Source organism: Staurois parvus, unplaced genomic scaffold, assembly GCF_062004578.1.
Source record: "Staurois parvus isolate SC_StPar_1 unplaced genomic scaffold, SC_StPar_1.0 ptg000930l, whole genome shotgun sequence".
Lineage (NCBI taxonomy): Eukaryota > Metazoa > Chordata > Amphibia > Anura > Ranidae > Staurois > Staurois parvus.
This window is the reverse complement of record NW_028318726.1, coordinates 1,089,937-1,105,363: the sequence shown is the minus strand read 5'-3', so window position 1 is coordinate 1,105,363 and position 15,427 is coordinate 1,089,937. Positions and strand designations below refer to the sequence as shown.

Genomic DNA, 15,427 nt, shown 5'->3' with positions numbered 1-15,427 from the left:
CTGGGAAGGGATATGGGTTACAGCCAGGGTCTCCGCCTAAACCCCCTCCCCAAATGAGGCAATTGGCCCTTGGCGTCAGTAGACACCCCCTGCTGGGGGACTACAAAACAGGCTGTCAGGCCTGAGAGAGGTAAGATGAAGAGATTCTCCCTTTTTAACATCAGGAACCAACTTTGGGAGAACAGGTACCCTTTTGTTCAGGACACTTGAATCTACTTAAACCAAGTACTCTACCTCCCTAAACTTCTTTCTGTTATCTCTCTGTTGTGTTATTGCTCACTGTGTATATATATATATATATATATATATATATATATATACTGTATTTTTCGCTCCATAAGATGCACCTGACCATAAGACGCACCTAGGTTTTAGAGGCAGAAAACTAGAAAAAAAATATTCTGAACCAATGGACTGCAGACATAGTACAGGAGATGACCAGAGACTGCGGACACAGTACAGGAGATGACCAGAGACTGCAGACATAGTACAGGAGATGACCAGAGACTGCGGACACAGTACAGGAGATGACCAGAGACTGCAGACATAGTACAGGAGATGACCAGAGACTGCAGACACAGTACAGGAGATGACCAGAGACTGTAGGCATAGTACAGGAGATGACCAGAGACTGCGGACACAGTACAGGAGATGACCAGAGATTGGGGACATAGTACAGGAGATGACCAGAGACCGCGGACGTAGTACAGGAGATGACCAGAGACTGCAGACACAGTACAGGGGATGACCAGGGACTGCGGACACAGTACAGGGGATGACAAGAGACTGCGGACACAGTACAGGGGATGACCAGAGACTGCAGACACAGTACAGGGGATGACCAGAGACTGCAGACACAGTACAGGGGATGAACAGAGACTGCGGACACAGTACAGGGGATGAACAGAGACTGCAGACACAGTACAGGGGATGAACAGAGACTGCAGACATACTACATCATATAAAGTCCCAACAGGGCCCCTCCACCCAGAATATCAAATGATCTGACACCATACATCAAGGAAAAGGACAACAACTCCCAGCATCTGTCATTTTTAACTTACAGAAGGCAGGCTATAGAAGGCAGGGGGAACACTGAGCTCCGAGGACAGGCCACACCAGCTGATAGGACCGGACTGCAGAGCAGGGAGCGCACTATGGACACATGCCAGGAAAGGGGAGGAGCTGTAAGGACAGGCCACACCTGCAGACCGTACCAGACTGCAGAGCAGGGAGTAGAGTACATAGACATGCCAGGAGCAGGGACGAGCTCCGAGGACAGGCCACACCTGCAGGGCGGACCGGACTGCAGAGCAAGCTGGCTGGGTTTGGCGAGGGGACTGCCTGCTATGAAGAGCTGCGGGGACAGCCCGCTGAGGGAGGGGATAAGGTAAGGTGAACTTCAGTGACAGCCTGCAGTGGGAGGGGACAGGCTGCAGTGGGATGGGACAGCCGCTGGCCCTAACACGGCGGCAGTGACAGGTGGAGGACTGGTCAGTATTCACTCCATAAGACGCAGGGACATATTCCCCCATATTTTTTGGGGAAAAAAGTGCGTCTTATGGAGCGAAAAATACGGTATATATATATATATATATATATATATATATATTGGCTAAATTTTTTTCTGTAAATATTTTTATTGCATCATTTTGACCTTTTTAGTAATAAATCCTATTTTCTGAAAAGTGTTGAACAGTTTCTAAAGCTCTTTAATGCAAACTAAGAATCCCTGTCTGAAGAGCACTATTGTGTGTTTTAAACTTCTGTATACATCTGCCTGAGGTGACAGTGTGTATACAGACGCTTATTCAAACATCATAGTGTTACTGCTAAGATTTGTGAGTTTCCTCCTTCTCTGTACAAAAAGGTGGTGGTGGCAGTGTGAAGGGTTAACTGCGTAATTAACCTGACCCAGTAACAATCGGTCTCAGGCTGCGGCACATAGATTGTGGTCCAGTAAGCTGGAAAATCTTTGTGCAGGGTGCAGCTCAGCGTGGCATTGTTATGCACGTGACAGCGTGGTTTAAGATTGGCTAGTCCTTCATTCACAAGTTGGTGAGAAGGGCTGGGGGTCTGACGCCATGCCCGTCACACCCGTCTTATCTCCTGATAAGACATATCGTGTGGAGTCACTTTGCACATGCTCAGTTTAGTGTGTATTGCTAGGGAGGTTTTTTTTTTCTTGGGAGAGTGCATGTGGCCAGCACAAGGCCAATCAGCACTGTCCCGACTGAGGTCAGGGGTTCTGCATCCTCCTAAAGTAAAATGAAAACTCCTCCTACAAGCTTTAGCCGGTACTTGACTGTAAACTGATAGAAGTCACATGACTGCTCTAACTGCTGATGAGAAAAGGTATTTTCCAGTTTATGTTTACTAAAATAATTGCACTTCCATGTTCTGTGTAATGTGGGAGACCAGATATAGTGAATGCAAGGTCCGGGTTTAGTAACACTTGAAATGTGTTTTGCATACATTTTCACTGAGCCACATTTACACTGAGCCACATTTAGTTTTTATAAAGGGTGATAGCACAAAATTATATAAATCATGTATAAGTGATGATAGACATGGTATGTTGCTTCGATTAAATAGCTGGACAAAGTTATATTCATAATGAATTGCATTGATCTTGTTTTTGAAATTATTGGCAATCTCCTGGGTAGTGAGTGAGATGGTGGGTGATGGCTAAGGGACTGGATGAGAGGGTATTAAAGAAAGTGACAAAGTAGGTTTACTGAGCAGCATCTAGTCAAGAGGTGTATTTTAGGAGGACAGGTTGGTGTAGAATGAAGTCTTTAAGGGATTTTAGCTTTGGGCCAAAGTCTTTTGAGACTTCTGATGTCGTTTGTTTGCTATGGTTGTGGCGGTTGAGGCCTAGTTCTGCACAAAGAAAGGTGAGCAGGTGTGTCCAGCAGAAAATGGAACTGTAGGCACAAAAGGCTTATGCCTGTCCTTCACCCTTGTCTTGTTTTACTTAAAGAGGTTGTAAAGCATTTTTTTTTAAATGACAAGCATGTTATACTTACCTGCTCTGTGAAATGGTTTTGCACAGAAAATCCCCAAACCTTCTCTTTTGGGGTCTCCCACCGGCATTCTTGGCTCTTCCTCTCTGTGTTCCACCATAGGAAGCAGCTTCCTATGGGAGTGCAAGTGTGGGCTTGCTCCCGAGCCAGGCTGTGTACTTCTTTAGGCACACACAATATGGCTAAGCCCTACCTTCTCACAGAATTTGACTGACAGCAGCAGAAGCCAATGGCTTTCGCTGCTGCCTCTGAGAGCAGAGAGAGAGGAGAGAGTTGCTGTAAACAGGCACAGGGCTGGAGCGAGATAAGACTCAGGTAAGTATACAGGAGCTTAATGAGGCAATACAAACACTGGTACCTTTTTTTACATTAAAAGATAAGTTCACTGTAAAAAAAAGTATTATATGAACATTTTTTTGCAGGTAAAAAAATGTGCATGTATTATTTTTTTCTTAGCAGCCTGCAGAGCATTCCACCTGTAATCAGCAGATGGCGAGTGCAATGTGAGGCTCCTGCAGACTACCTACTAAAAAAGTAGGTAAGAGAATAGGAAGCAATGTAAAAGAATGGCTATAAATCTACAAAAGTATGAAATCTGGTTTATATTCTTTTACCTTTACCTTCCTCTCTGAAATTATACTGTATCTTATGTATAGTAAAACAGTATAGGGTCTATATAAATATTGAAAATATGGAGAATATTATTCTAGGTATTCACATTAAAGACTTAGTAACTAGTATAGGCATAATCTCACTGGCACTATTCAGCCAGTCCTCGTGAAAGCAATCTGACTGTACCACACACCCTCCGCTGACTAACTCTATGTGTAAGAAAACATTTAGCTGAGCTAAAGGAGGTATCTGGCAGCACTTTCTTCTGTCTGCTTTGGCATAAACAGTCAAGTTTGGACTACATAATTTACATGTTTTTGGAAAGACCATTCAAAGGAATTATAGCGGTGGGATTGTGTCTGTCCACACCCTAGTTTTTGAAAAAATGGCAATAGACAGTAGAGTAAAATAGTTGTCCAGAGCAACCAGTCACTTCTCATCTGTCAAATGAAACTAGGAATTGAAATGATTGCTATGGGTAACAACTATGGTTTTACCCTATTTTATCCTATTTTCAGCATACGTGATGCAAAATGTTTAATTCACATAGTGATAAGTGCATTTGCAGCTCAATGCCTTCTTTAGTGTGGGAGGGAAATAGAATTACATGTTGAACAGAGGGTCATGTCAGCTAATTGAGCAGATGCTCATGTACGAAGTATTTGATGGTGTCCTCTGCATATAGCTTGTCTTGAACGATTGGTATTCCCTTGCATTAAAAAAAATGATAATATATATCATGGAAACTCAATGGTCAATTGCAATATCACTCCTTTTAGATAATTAATTTATGTGTTCTATATTATTCAAGTCAATTTCCAGTGAATTGATATTAAGTGGCTGCTGGATTGAAATGGTAGTTACTCAACTGTGTATCAGTATGACTTATAAGACCTTTATCATCACTGGCTTTCTTCCCAGAATTTCCTTTTGGCCTCTCCTTAGCTGTAATTATATTTATTTTAGTACTTTATTACTCGGTATATCTTATTATTTCTTAGACTACAACATGCTTAATGTTCAAAGTCCAATTGCTTGCATCCACTGCATTCCAATAGGCACAATATTTATCTATATATGTGCATGTTTTAGAGGGTAGTAAATGACACTCGCAGTGTACTTATCTTGGGTAGGAGTGGAAAATAAGTTTGATGGCTAAAAGGCCAGATAATGTATGTACATTCTAGAAAGTAAAAAAAAAAAAAAAAAATGTTATGTGCAATGCCAGATCTGCTGGCATCGCAAACACCTTGTTTGCAGGTCAATACTCCTACTGCCCAATAAACTGACATTTTGAACCAGGAAGTACAGTTATCATCCTGGTTGGGCATTGTGGCAGACATGTTTAACCACCTTCCGCCCACCCTATAGTACAATGACGGGCGCAAGGTGGTTCTCTCGTTCTGATAGGACATCATATGACGTCCTACTATTCTCACTGCACATACGCGGCTCAGGGAGCACGCAGCGTGGCGATCGCCGATCAGCTGTGTCCCTCGGACACAGCGGATCAAGGAAAGAGCCGAAGATGTCGGCCCGGTCATGTGATCAGCTGTGTCCAATCACAGCTGATCACATGTAAACACGGAAATGCCGGTTATCGGCATTTCTCTCCTCTCGAGCTGTCACGCTGACAGCTCGAGAGGAGAGCCGGTAATCGGCTTTCCTGCGGAGGGGACATGTACACTGATCATCAGGGCACTGATGATCAGTGTGCCCTGATGATCAGTGTGGCCCCAGAAGTGCCACCTGTCAGTGCTCATCAGTGCCAGTGCCCATCAGTGCCACATCAATGCAACATATCAGTGCATACCAGTGCACATCAATGCCACATATCAGTGCCCATCTGAGCTGCCTTTCAATGTCACCCATCAGTGCCAGTCAGTGCCACCTATCAATGCCAATCAGTGCCACCTATCAGTGCTGCCAATCAGTGCCACCTATCAGTGCCAGTTAGTGCCACCTAACAGTGCCAGTCAGTGCCGCCTAACAGTGCCAGTCAGTGCCGCCTATCAGTGCCAGTCAGTGCTGCCTATCAGTGCCGCCTATCAGTGCCATGTATCAGTGTCATGTATCAGTGTCATGTATCAGTGCTGCCTTTCAGTGCCCATCAGTGATGCCTGTCAATGCCCATCAGTGCAACCTACCAGTGCCTCCTCATCAGTGCCCATCAGTGCCACCTATCAGTGTCCATCAGTGCAGCCTATCAGTGCCCACCACTGCAGCCTCATTAGCGCACATCAGGGAGAAAAATCACTTATTTACAAAATTGTATAACAAAAACTAAGAAAAAAAGTTTTTTTTTCAAAATTTTCTGTGGTTTTTGGTTTGTGTAAGAAAAAATAAAAATCCCGGAGGTGATTAAATACTACCAAAATAAAGCTCTATCTGTCTCAAAAAAATGACAACAATTTCATATGGGTACAATGCTGCATGACCGCGCAATTGTCATTCAAAGTGTGACAGCGCTGAAAGCTGGAAATTGACCTGGGCAGGAAGGGGGTATAAGTGCCCTGTAGGCTAGTGGTTAAACAATACTGGCAAAACGGCATTCAAAATTTTGTGGAATGTTAAACACGTTTACATATACTATATATAGTTTTCAACCATATATTATTTTTAAACGTGGGCTAAACAAATATTGCCTAAAAAGAAGAGCCATATGTATTTTTACTGGGATATTGGTGTTGTTTGTGCATTTGTTTCAGATCATTAATCCAACATGAAAGAGCTTCTGCATAACAAAAGGTTCATGTTCCTGATGAAAACTGGTACATAAATTTGTTGCATGGAAGCCTGCAGCAAGGCTTGTGTGTCCATACGGGACATTCAATCCTCAATGAAGCTCAGTAACACTGGGTAACATGTCACTCAGACAGGTTTAGTGACTGAGGATTTTTGTGATTTTGTGGGCAAGCCAGATGGGGATTTTTGGTGACTAATTCCCCATCAGTGACTGGCAGTGGGTGGAGCCTAAACAGGATCCTGAGAAAATAGTCCCCCATCAGGTCTGCCTCCATTGTGATTGACATTGAATGGCAGTGGGTGTATTCAGGGGCGGACTGACAACTCATGGGGCCCCGAGCAATATGGGATCATGGGGCCCCCGTGTCCTTGCCATACCCAAAAAAAGCCTATGAAAAAGCCAATAAAAGGTACCAGGGGCATCTCATGGGGCCCCCTACTGACCCCCGGCCCTCGGGCAGTGCCCAAGTGATCGAATGGTCAGTCCGCCCCTGGGTGGATTACATAGTGGCTATGGTGTTAGCCCACTGCCATCTGCTGTCAATCACAATTAAGGAAGACCCATCAGGCTGTGGCCACTTTCAGTGTTTAGCCCCTAATCACTGGTGGCAAGAATGCTGATGGCCTGCATCCCAAGAATCAATAATGCTTTGTAGCCAACAGTGTCATAGCAACCAGTAATGGGAGGTGGGAAGTGTTGCACTTTAAAATGTCTCCAAATCTCCAGCCAATAAAAACAAAGAATACATCATACACAGTAATAAACAGCCCGTTTCTGAGTACTCTGGTCTGCCTGGTTATACCATTAGAGTTGGTCTCAAATATTGTACTTCTAGTGTCATTATCTATGCACTTGTGATAATTCTTTTTGAATTTTTCGCTGACATAACGACATAGGGGATTGATTTACTAAAGCTGGGGAGTGCATAGAAACCAATCAGCTTCCAGGTTTTTTGTTAAGCTTGTTCAATTAAGCTTTAAGTTAGAAGCTGACTGGCTACCATGCACAGCTGCACTAGACTTTGCACTCTCCAGTTTTAGTAAATCAACCCCATAGTGTGAAAGTGGCACAAATAAGAATTGCCTGAATCTGTATCATATGTCATAACTCTTGATGAAATTGTTACAAGACTTTCATGAATCACACACAGGGGTTTTTATAGGGCCAAACCATCAGAAAGGTGTCAAAAATGCTTTACTGAATTTCTCTAATATGTAGTATTCCCACCTAATTTATGAGAATAAATTAATAATATGTCAATAATGGATTTTTTTTTTTTTAGGCCCGACAAATCATCACAGCCAGTCAACACTTCGGCCTCCTCTTCCCCCTCCACACAACCATACATTGTCTCACCACCACTCTTCAGCCAACTCCCTCAATAAGAACTCTCTGACTAACAGACGAAACCAGATTCATGCACCAGCTCCAGCTCCTAATGACCTGGCCACAACTCCAGAGTCAGTTCAGCTTCAGGACAGCTGGGTACTCAACAGTAATGTTCCACTGGAGACCAGGTACAGTAAGCTTTATACACACTTATGACCCCGTCCTATCTGTTCTGGATTTATATCAATAAATGTAAGCATACTAACTAAATATTCTTAGCAAAACTTATTATGTGATATTGAGGCTAAAGTATAACAGTGACTACAGCTTATGTAAGTGTACCACTTCATTGAATGTGTAGGCTTTTGACAGTCCCCAAGTGAACTGTCCCACATATAAAATTATATATATTTGCGTGTGAGCAGTACAGCATTGTCTAGTGAATTTGCCATTGCCAATTTGTTGGAACAAAAGTGTGTTTTTTTTCTATTGTGAAAAATATATTGGCAGTGTTACTTAGCATAATGGTCTATATAGTATGATTCAAACGTGTGCATTTAGCTCCTGCATAAAAGCCCAACTCCAATCTAAACATTTTCTTTAGCTTTTTATAGAGCAGGGAAAGGTTAAATATCCAAGTTGGAGGAGATTTACATTCACAACCTGTCCAATGATAGAACAAGGACAGAAAGTGATGGGATATTTCTCTAATGGGGACAGAGATAGTAACAAAAGCACATTTTGATAGTAAAGTGGGCAAGGGTAAGAACATTAGACTTGTTTTTATTGCTCATTGTGTCCTACTGTCTAGATGGCATGCTCTTGTTTCCTATCCTGCTATCACCAGAACAGGAAGTGAGGAGAACACTCAGTGAGAAAGTGAGACAGATTCTAACTTCTACCCATTGTACTGAAAACCCTTTCTATTTCTCCTGGTGGCCATTGTCACCAGAACAGTAAGTGATGGGAAATTACATACTAATGTTTTTTTTAAAGAAGCTGGCAATGCAGTTTTCTTTGCCGTTAAAACTTTATTTTTGCTGAAGTTTTCAAAGAAAAAAAAAACAAACACATTGCACAAACTACCAACCCCCCAAAATGCATACCAGACCCTTACCCTTTGAGTCTGGTATAGATTTTAAAGGGGTACCTCATAATAAAAAAAATTAATAAAATATGTGAGTTCCCCCAAGAAATCCAAATCAGATCCTTGAGGTCTGGTATGGATTTTATGGGTGACACTATGCAAAAAAATGTTTAAAGCATGCAGTCCCTTCAAAAAATCTATACCATCTATACCAGAGTCTTAATTTAAGCATACAGCCTGGCTTGCAAAGTAAGGGGGGATGAGAATGCAGCCCCCTTCATGAACCATTCCCTGAACATGAAGGGGTATCCCTGCCAGGGAGGACCCCCCTGACAAAGCACCTTGTCTCCATGTTGATGTTGATGAGGACATAGGTCTCATCCCCACAACCCTTGCCTGATGGTTATGTTGCTCTGCAGGAGGCTTTTTGAAATGTGGAATCTCCCTTTAATAATAAGGGGACCTCCAGATACTACCCCCCACATGAATGGGTATAGGGTACATAATATCCCACTTATTCATAAAAATGTGTCAACTAGAATTAATATATGAAAAAAAGTCCCTCGTAAATCCCTCTCTGACCAACAACCTGTGCAGACGATCATCTGTTATGGTAACATTAGCCAAATGACAGCTTCCTGAGCTTTCATCTGCTTTATACAAAGAAAGGGGTGAGGACAATGGTGACATCAATGCCCAAAATTGCCATGTGGCAATATTTAGGCCATTTTGTAAGGCTCCATTTCTTGCTCATTTGCTTACGTGGCCGATGGGCTAGCTGACATTTGTAGTTGAACAGTAAGGACCCAGTACATGCAAGCAGCTGCTGCTTGCTTAACAGCTATTGACAGCTGGGATAGTGATGACATGATTGGCTTTATATGGTATGGCCGCATCTACATATTTAGGTAATAATGTAATCCACTCCATTCCTCCGCCCCTTCCCCCCAATTTGCTTACATGGCTAGAGATTTTTTGCATTGGATAAAGTAGGGTTATACACCAGTTTTCAGTTGATAGCAACACTCAAACCTTTTTAAAAGAAAAAACCATGGGTCTGCACAGCAAGTACCAAAAACCAGGAAATCTTTTAAGATTGTTACTGTATTTGCTATGCTAGAAAATACACCTGGATTTTGGCATTTGGCATCATTTACTAAAGTCTTTTGTTTATACCAACTTACTTTCATGAGTTATGGATATCCCCAAGTGATAAAGTTGATACTCCCACATGGTTGAACTTTTGTCTTTTTTTAGCCAGACTAACTATGTAACTTTTACTCCTAAATTCATCTAAAGCAGATCTATGCAGCATTTGAAAAGAGGTTTACAGCAGATGCAGGTCTGTCAAACTGCAAATAATACTGGCACCAACCTTGTCTCAGAACACTAACAATTTTCAGGAAAATCAAAAGTAGGAAATTATAACCCCAACATTTAAAGACCCAGGAATGTCAAAGATGGATCAGCAGCATTCAGTGCTGTCTGGCAAGTGTACTTGCTGTGTTTTTTTTTTGTGCACAGGTGTGTGTGGTACGATGTGGTGAGTAGTTGAAGGTTGGGTGAGTTTATTGTTATAAACGTTATAAAAGTCAGGATTATGCTTTAGGTGGGTAAGTGAATGGCAAGTTTAGGGGTTCTTCAAAGGTTAAAAGATTACATCTTCCAATTCCAAAGTTCAGGTACAAATGGCTAGCCTCTTTTCCTGCCACTCCCTAAATATAATGTTTTTTATTTGCTTTTGTTTTTTTTTCACAATATTTTCCTCTATTTACCTGAAAACCTTCTTCCAAGTGGAACTCATTGTTTCCAATCTTCTCCCACCTTTCAATCCAGTGGCATTCTGTTGAAGTAGTAAAAGTCTGCCAGACTGGGCGCTGACTATCATTTTAATCCAGAGACTACAGTCATATCATATTTTTGGGTATTTCTGGGAAAATCATAGAGGCCAATGATTAAAGCATAGTGCGGGTAATTTAAAAACTCTTATGAAAATGGTGTGCACCAGATTCAAACAGCCATGCTGCCAATTTTGATAGCTTAACCAACACAAGCAGCAGCTTCAGGTAGTTCTTTGTAGTGCAACCTTTAAAATGTGGCACTATGACTACCCCAGAGTCAAAAAGTATTGCTAGCAGTTTGTGGATATTGAAACTTGCGGTAATTAAGACTAGCTTAAATGTGGTGTACAGAGAAAAGTATAGTGTATGTCTCTGTATGCCGTATGTTTGCAGATGCTACACCCTCCCCACCTACCTCAGGTTGTTAAGGACACTGTCCAACAGGGGCGGACTGAGAACTCATGGGGCCCTGGGCATTAGGGGATAATGGGGCCCCTGTGTCCTTGCCCAAACTCCAAAAACCCTATGAAAAAGGTACCAGGGGCATCTCATGGGGCCCCCTACTGACCCCGGGCCCTTGGGCGGTGCCCAAGTTTCCAAATGGTCAGTCTGCCCCTTCTGTCCAATTAACAGTCAAATGACTTCTAGCATCCAGTGATACTGACAGTTAGTGGAGCCTGATAGGGAAGCTGAGGAAATTAGTTCCACATAAGGACCACCCTCTCCTTGTCATTAAGAGCAGGCTGTTGGCAGATTCTATAGCCAATAGTAGACTGATTATTAGCTATGAGTCTGCCCACTCCCTGCTGTCAATCATAAGTGAGCAGAACTTATGCAGAACTAGTGTCTATGAATCCCAATTAGGCTCGCCCCACCTGGCTCATAACTCCTTGGCCGCTGCGCTGTTTATGTGACAGCTGCAGCAGCAGGTAGAAAGCTCAGCTGCACTGAGGATGGAGTGTTTGCATAGACAACAGGTATAATTTGTCACTCATACTGACATGAGGCACAGAAATGAGACATGATGAAATTCTAAAGCGTGTCATAGACATTATTTGGGAATTCCACTGAGTATTGTTATCTGATAGACACCTTTGCAAAACCGGCTGTAGTATTTTTTTTTTAATAAAAACTAAATACAATATATGCTAACAAACACATGCTATTTCAATATTTTTTTTTTTTTTTTTAAATACCTAATTTAAAGCTCACACCAATTCCAAAATACATGTGTACACTAGAATATTATACAACATACCATTTAATGCATAACTGCTGCAATGAAGTGGTCTTGGACACAAGAACCATTATCACTATTGATTTTGGGTAACAGACTTTCTCACTATTTGAATATCAATTAGTAAACAAAAAAGTTCCCTGGAATAGCTTACTAGCTTCTAGACCAGTATATTTTGGATCACATGCTGTATAAGTATACACGGAATCTTCTACGCTGTAACATACACAATGTGGAATTGTTCACTATGTGACATGGCATGCAGGAGTTCCTAGAATACATTTATTGAAACCTTTAATTTCCTAAGTGACACTGCAATCTATAATGACTGCACCTGCAGCTTTTGTTCTTCTTTCTACAAAACAAATAAACACCTTGTACAAGCTCTTTCTAGAATGCGAAAGCTGCTTGATCTCTCTTTGATTTCCAATCCCTTCAATCCTTAAAAATCATCAACAACAGTACTTTCCAGGGCAAACTATTTTGCTACTATCCACATTTATGCATAATGTTAATAATTAATTTCTTTAGGGATAAAGGTATGGTTCTTACAAATGATTAATGCACTCCAGCTCTAAGGCTTGTATCCATGGGCAAAGCCCCACCCATTGTCATTCTTCCACAAAATATCTAAACCTCCACTGCCCTGAAGGACAATGCCTAAAATGCTTGCATTCAGCACTGTTATTTAGAAATGTCCATACACTTCAATTCCCTTTGTAGGTTATTACAGTAAAGTGCACCTGTCACCATGTCCAGATGCACAATGGGCTACATGTGTATTATGATGATGGTGGTATAAAGGTCAGGCTATAATGTTTTACTTCCTGTCATATATTAGGGTAGCTATAGTTCTGTAATGAAATATAATTAGTATTTGCTGTCTACAAACTGCTTGCTAAATTTGATTTGAACAAAAAATGGTTTGCTTAATATTAGTACTATTTTTTTCAATGTTCTTTCATGTCTTAAGGTAAGTACACATTTGAAAATAAAAGTACTAATAATGGTCTTCTACATGTACTGAAACGTTTTTACAAATTAAATAATGGACTTCCTGAGCAGTTGTTTGTTAGAACTATTAAGTCATTAAACCTTTAGCTACCATCATGTACTGTATAGTCAGAGAACTTTATGTTACATACTGGTACCTGCGCCAATGAACATACATTTTTAAAACTGTAAAGTATAACTAAAGATAAATAATAATAATAATAAAGTGCAGAGAGATTAGAACGATTGTTAGGTTATATTGCTGCCTGTGCCCCTGTTAGGGATATTTACCCTCTCTATTTGTCTTGTTTACCATTATCATCAAAAGTGAAAGTAAAAGAAAATTCCACATTTTTTGTTGTCCCCAGAAAAGTAATAAAGGAGAAGTCCAATTCCAGTGGGGACTCGAGTTCTGGTGACTTGGGGATTCCCAAGGAATTCCCTTAATTTTGACTGATTTCTTCGCACTTCCTGTTTGTCTATGGAATAGAAACTTAAGTTAAATCTCCGCAATGGGACACAGATGGCAAAAAAAAAAAACTGACAGGGGTTATAACCCTCCCTTACTCTATTCAACACTGAAAAATAGGCTTTGTCTTTAGTTTTAATTTAAAGTAAAACAGTAACCAGTACACAGACAATAATTATTTACATATTATAAAATCAACTTTATCAAAGTTACTGAAATAATATTACCCTGTAAATAAATGAATAAAGTAAATATTGACCTCACCTGCCACCTGAAGTGTCCATGTACTGTGTCCCCCACGGCAGTTGCTAGTTTTTTAGGCCAATTCCTACTTCACTACAGGGTACCAGGACTAAACCACTGAGTACCCGGGGGGGACAGCAGATTTTCACTCTTGGAATATTGAAAGCACTCTAGAGAAGGATTTAATCAAATAGAGCATTATTCAGCAACATGGGCAGTAGTAGATGTAAGTATTTACTTTATTTTCAAGATAATTAGAGAACTGACAGTATTTGTTGCAAATTCAATATTTTACATTGAGAAATTGACCCTTTTACTATCACATGCAAAAATGTATAAATCCACAAATATTGCTTACGATAACCATTAGTGAATTGACCTCACAGTAAAGTAATTTAGGTTTTTCTCTCAACATGCTGTTCTCTTCCTATATACTAGCATGGGAGAGCAAAATGAGATTCTGACATAAAAATAGTGTTTTGCTGAAAACTTTGAGAAATAATTACTCCACAGTGCATGCAGCTACAGAAGTCTTGTCACAGTTCTAATTAAAGCATTTTATACATTTGACAATATCTTTAGTAGCCCATGCAATAGCATAAAAATAAAAGCCACAACTCAGCAAAACATATTTAACCACTTGCCTCCCAGAGGATTCACCCCCCTTCCTGAGCAGGCCATATTTTGCGATATGACGCTGCGTTACTTTAACTGACATTTGCGCGGTCATGCAACACTGCACCCAAATAAAGTGTATGTCTTTTTTTCCCCATAAATGGAGTTTTCTTTTGATGGTATTTTATCGCCTGTGTGTTATTTTTTTGCTATGAACAAAAAAAGACTGACAATTTTGAAAAAAAAAATAATATTTTTGACTTTTTGCTATATAACTTATCCAGTAAAAAAAATTAAAAAAATCAAATGTCATCATAAATTTAGGCCAAAATGTATTCTGCTACATGTCTTCGCTAAAAACAAAACCCAATACATGTAAATTAATTGGTTTACATGAAAGTTATAGCGTCTACAAATGGTGGTTTACATATTGGAATTTATTTTTCTTTGTATTGCATAGCAATACAAAGCAGCGTGCTGGAGCTGAGAGGGGAGAGGTCTGTATTGTTTACATACGGACCTCTCCCCCGCCAGTTTTACCTGGCAATCGCTGGGTGCCGGCGGGGAATCACCAGCCGGGACCCGGTGATCAACAGCTGAAGCCACCAATGGTGGAAATACAAAATCACTTACATATATGTGAACAGTGATGTAGTTCTGCTATAGGGCGGTCGGGAAGTGGTTAAACATGTTGATGATTGATGTAAAGATACCCTGTCACTAGAGTGAATACTATACAGCATGGTTAAGTTATAATAGTGTATGCACAATCAATATTCAGTTAGTTAATAAAATCACAATAATTATAAATAAACACAGGCAGGATCCCTTACTTCTGGGCAAGTCAAAATCTCTTTCTCTTTCTGGCTGCCTATTGCAATATATGGAAACAAACAGCTCTGAAAGACAGCACAGGGATGGATTTACTAAAGGCAAATAGACTATGCACTTTGCAAAGTGCAGTTCTACTCATTTTCCCCAGAGCTTAGTAAATGTGGTAAAGTTCTGCTGATTTATCCAATCCTGTGTAAGCGAAAATGCTGTTTTTTTTATTTCCCTAGCACATTCACTAAGCTCTGGGGACAATTACTGCAAGTGTATTTGCGTTTAGTAAATTCATCCCACTGAGTGTGTTCAGGAGAGCAGCTGTCAAACAGTGCTTTAGCATATGTAAGATACAGTACATAGGGTTCTTCATACCCGTCTTCTTATCCACATCCACTGTTTAA

General features: G+C 40.8%; 1 protein-coding gene across 9 annotated transcripts in view; it reads left to right on the top strand.

Moving 5' to 3' along the window:
• Positions 1 to 15,427, top strand: part of TENM2 (teneurin transmembrane protein 2) — a 1,359,942-nt gene that overhangs the window by 605,338 nt on the left and 739,177 nt on the right. For all 9 annotated transcript variants that reach the window (XM_089656707.1, XM_089656704.1, XM_089656705.1 and 6 more), the window contains one exon: positions 7,667 to 7,901. In XM_089656707.1, the coding sequence (XP_089512833.1) occupies positions 7,667 to 7,901 (235 nt within the window). The remainder of the gene's footprint in view (positions 1 to 7,666; positions 7,902 to 15,427) is intronic.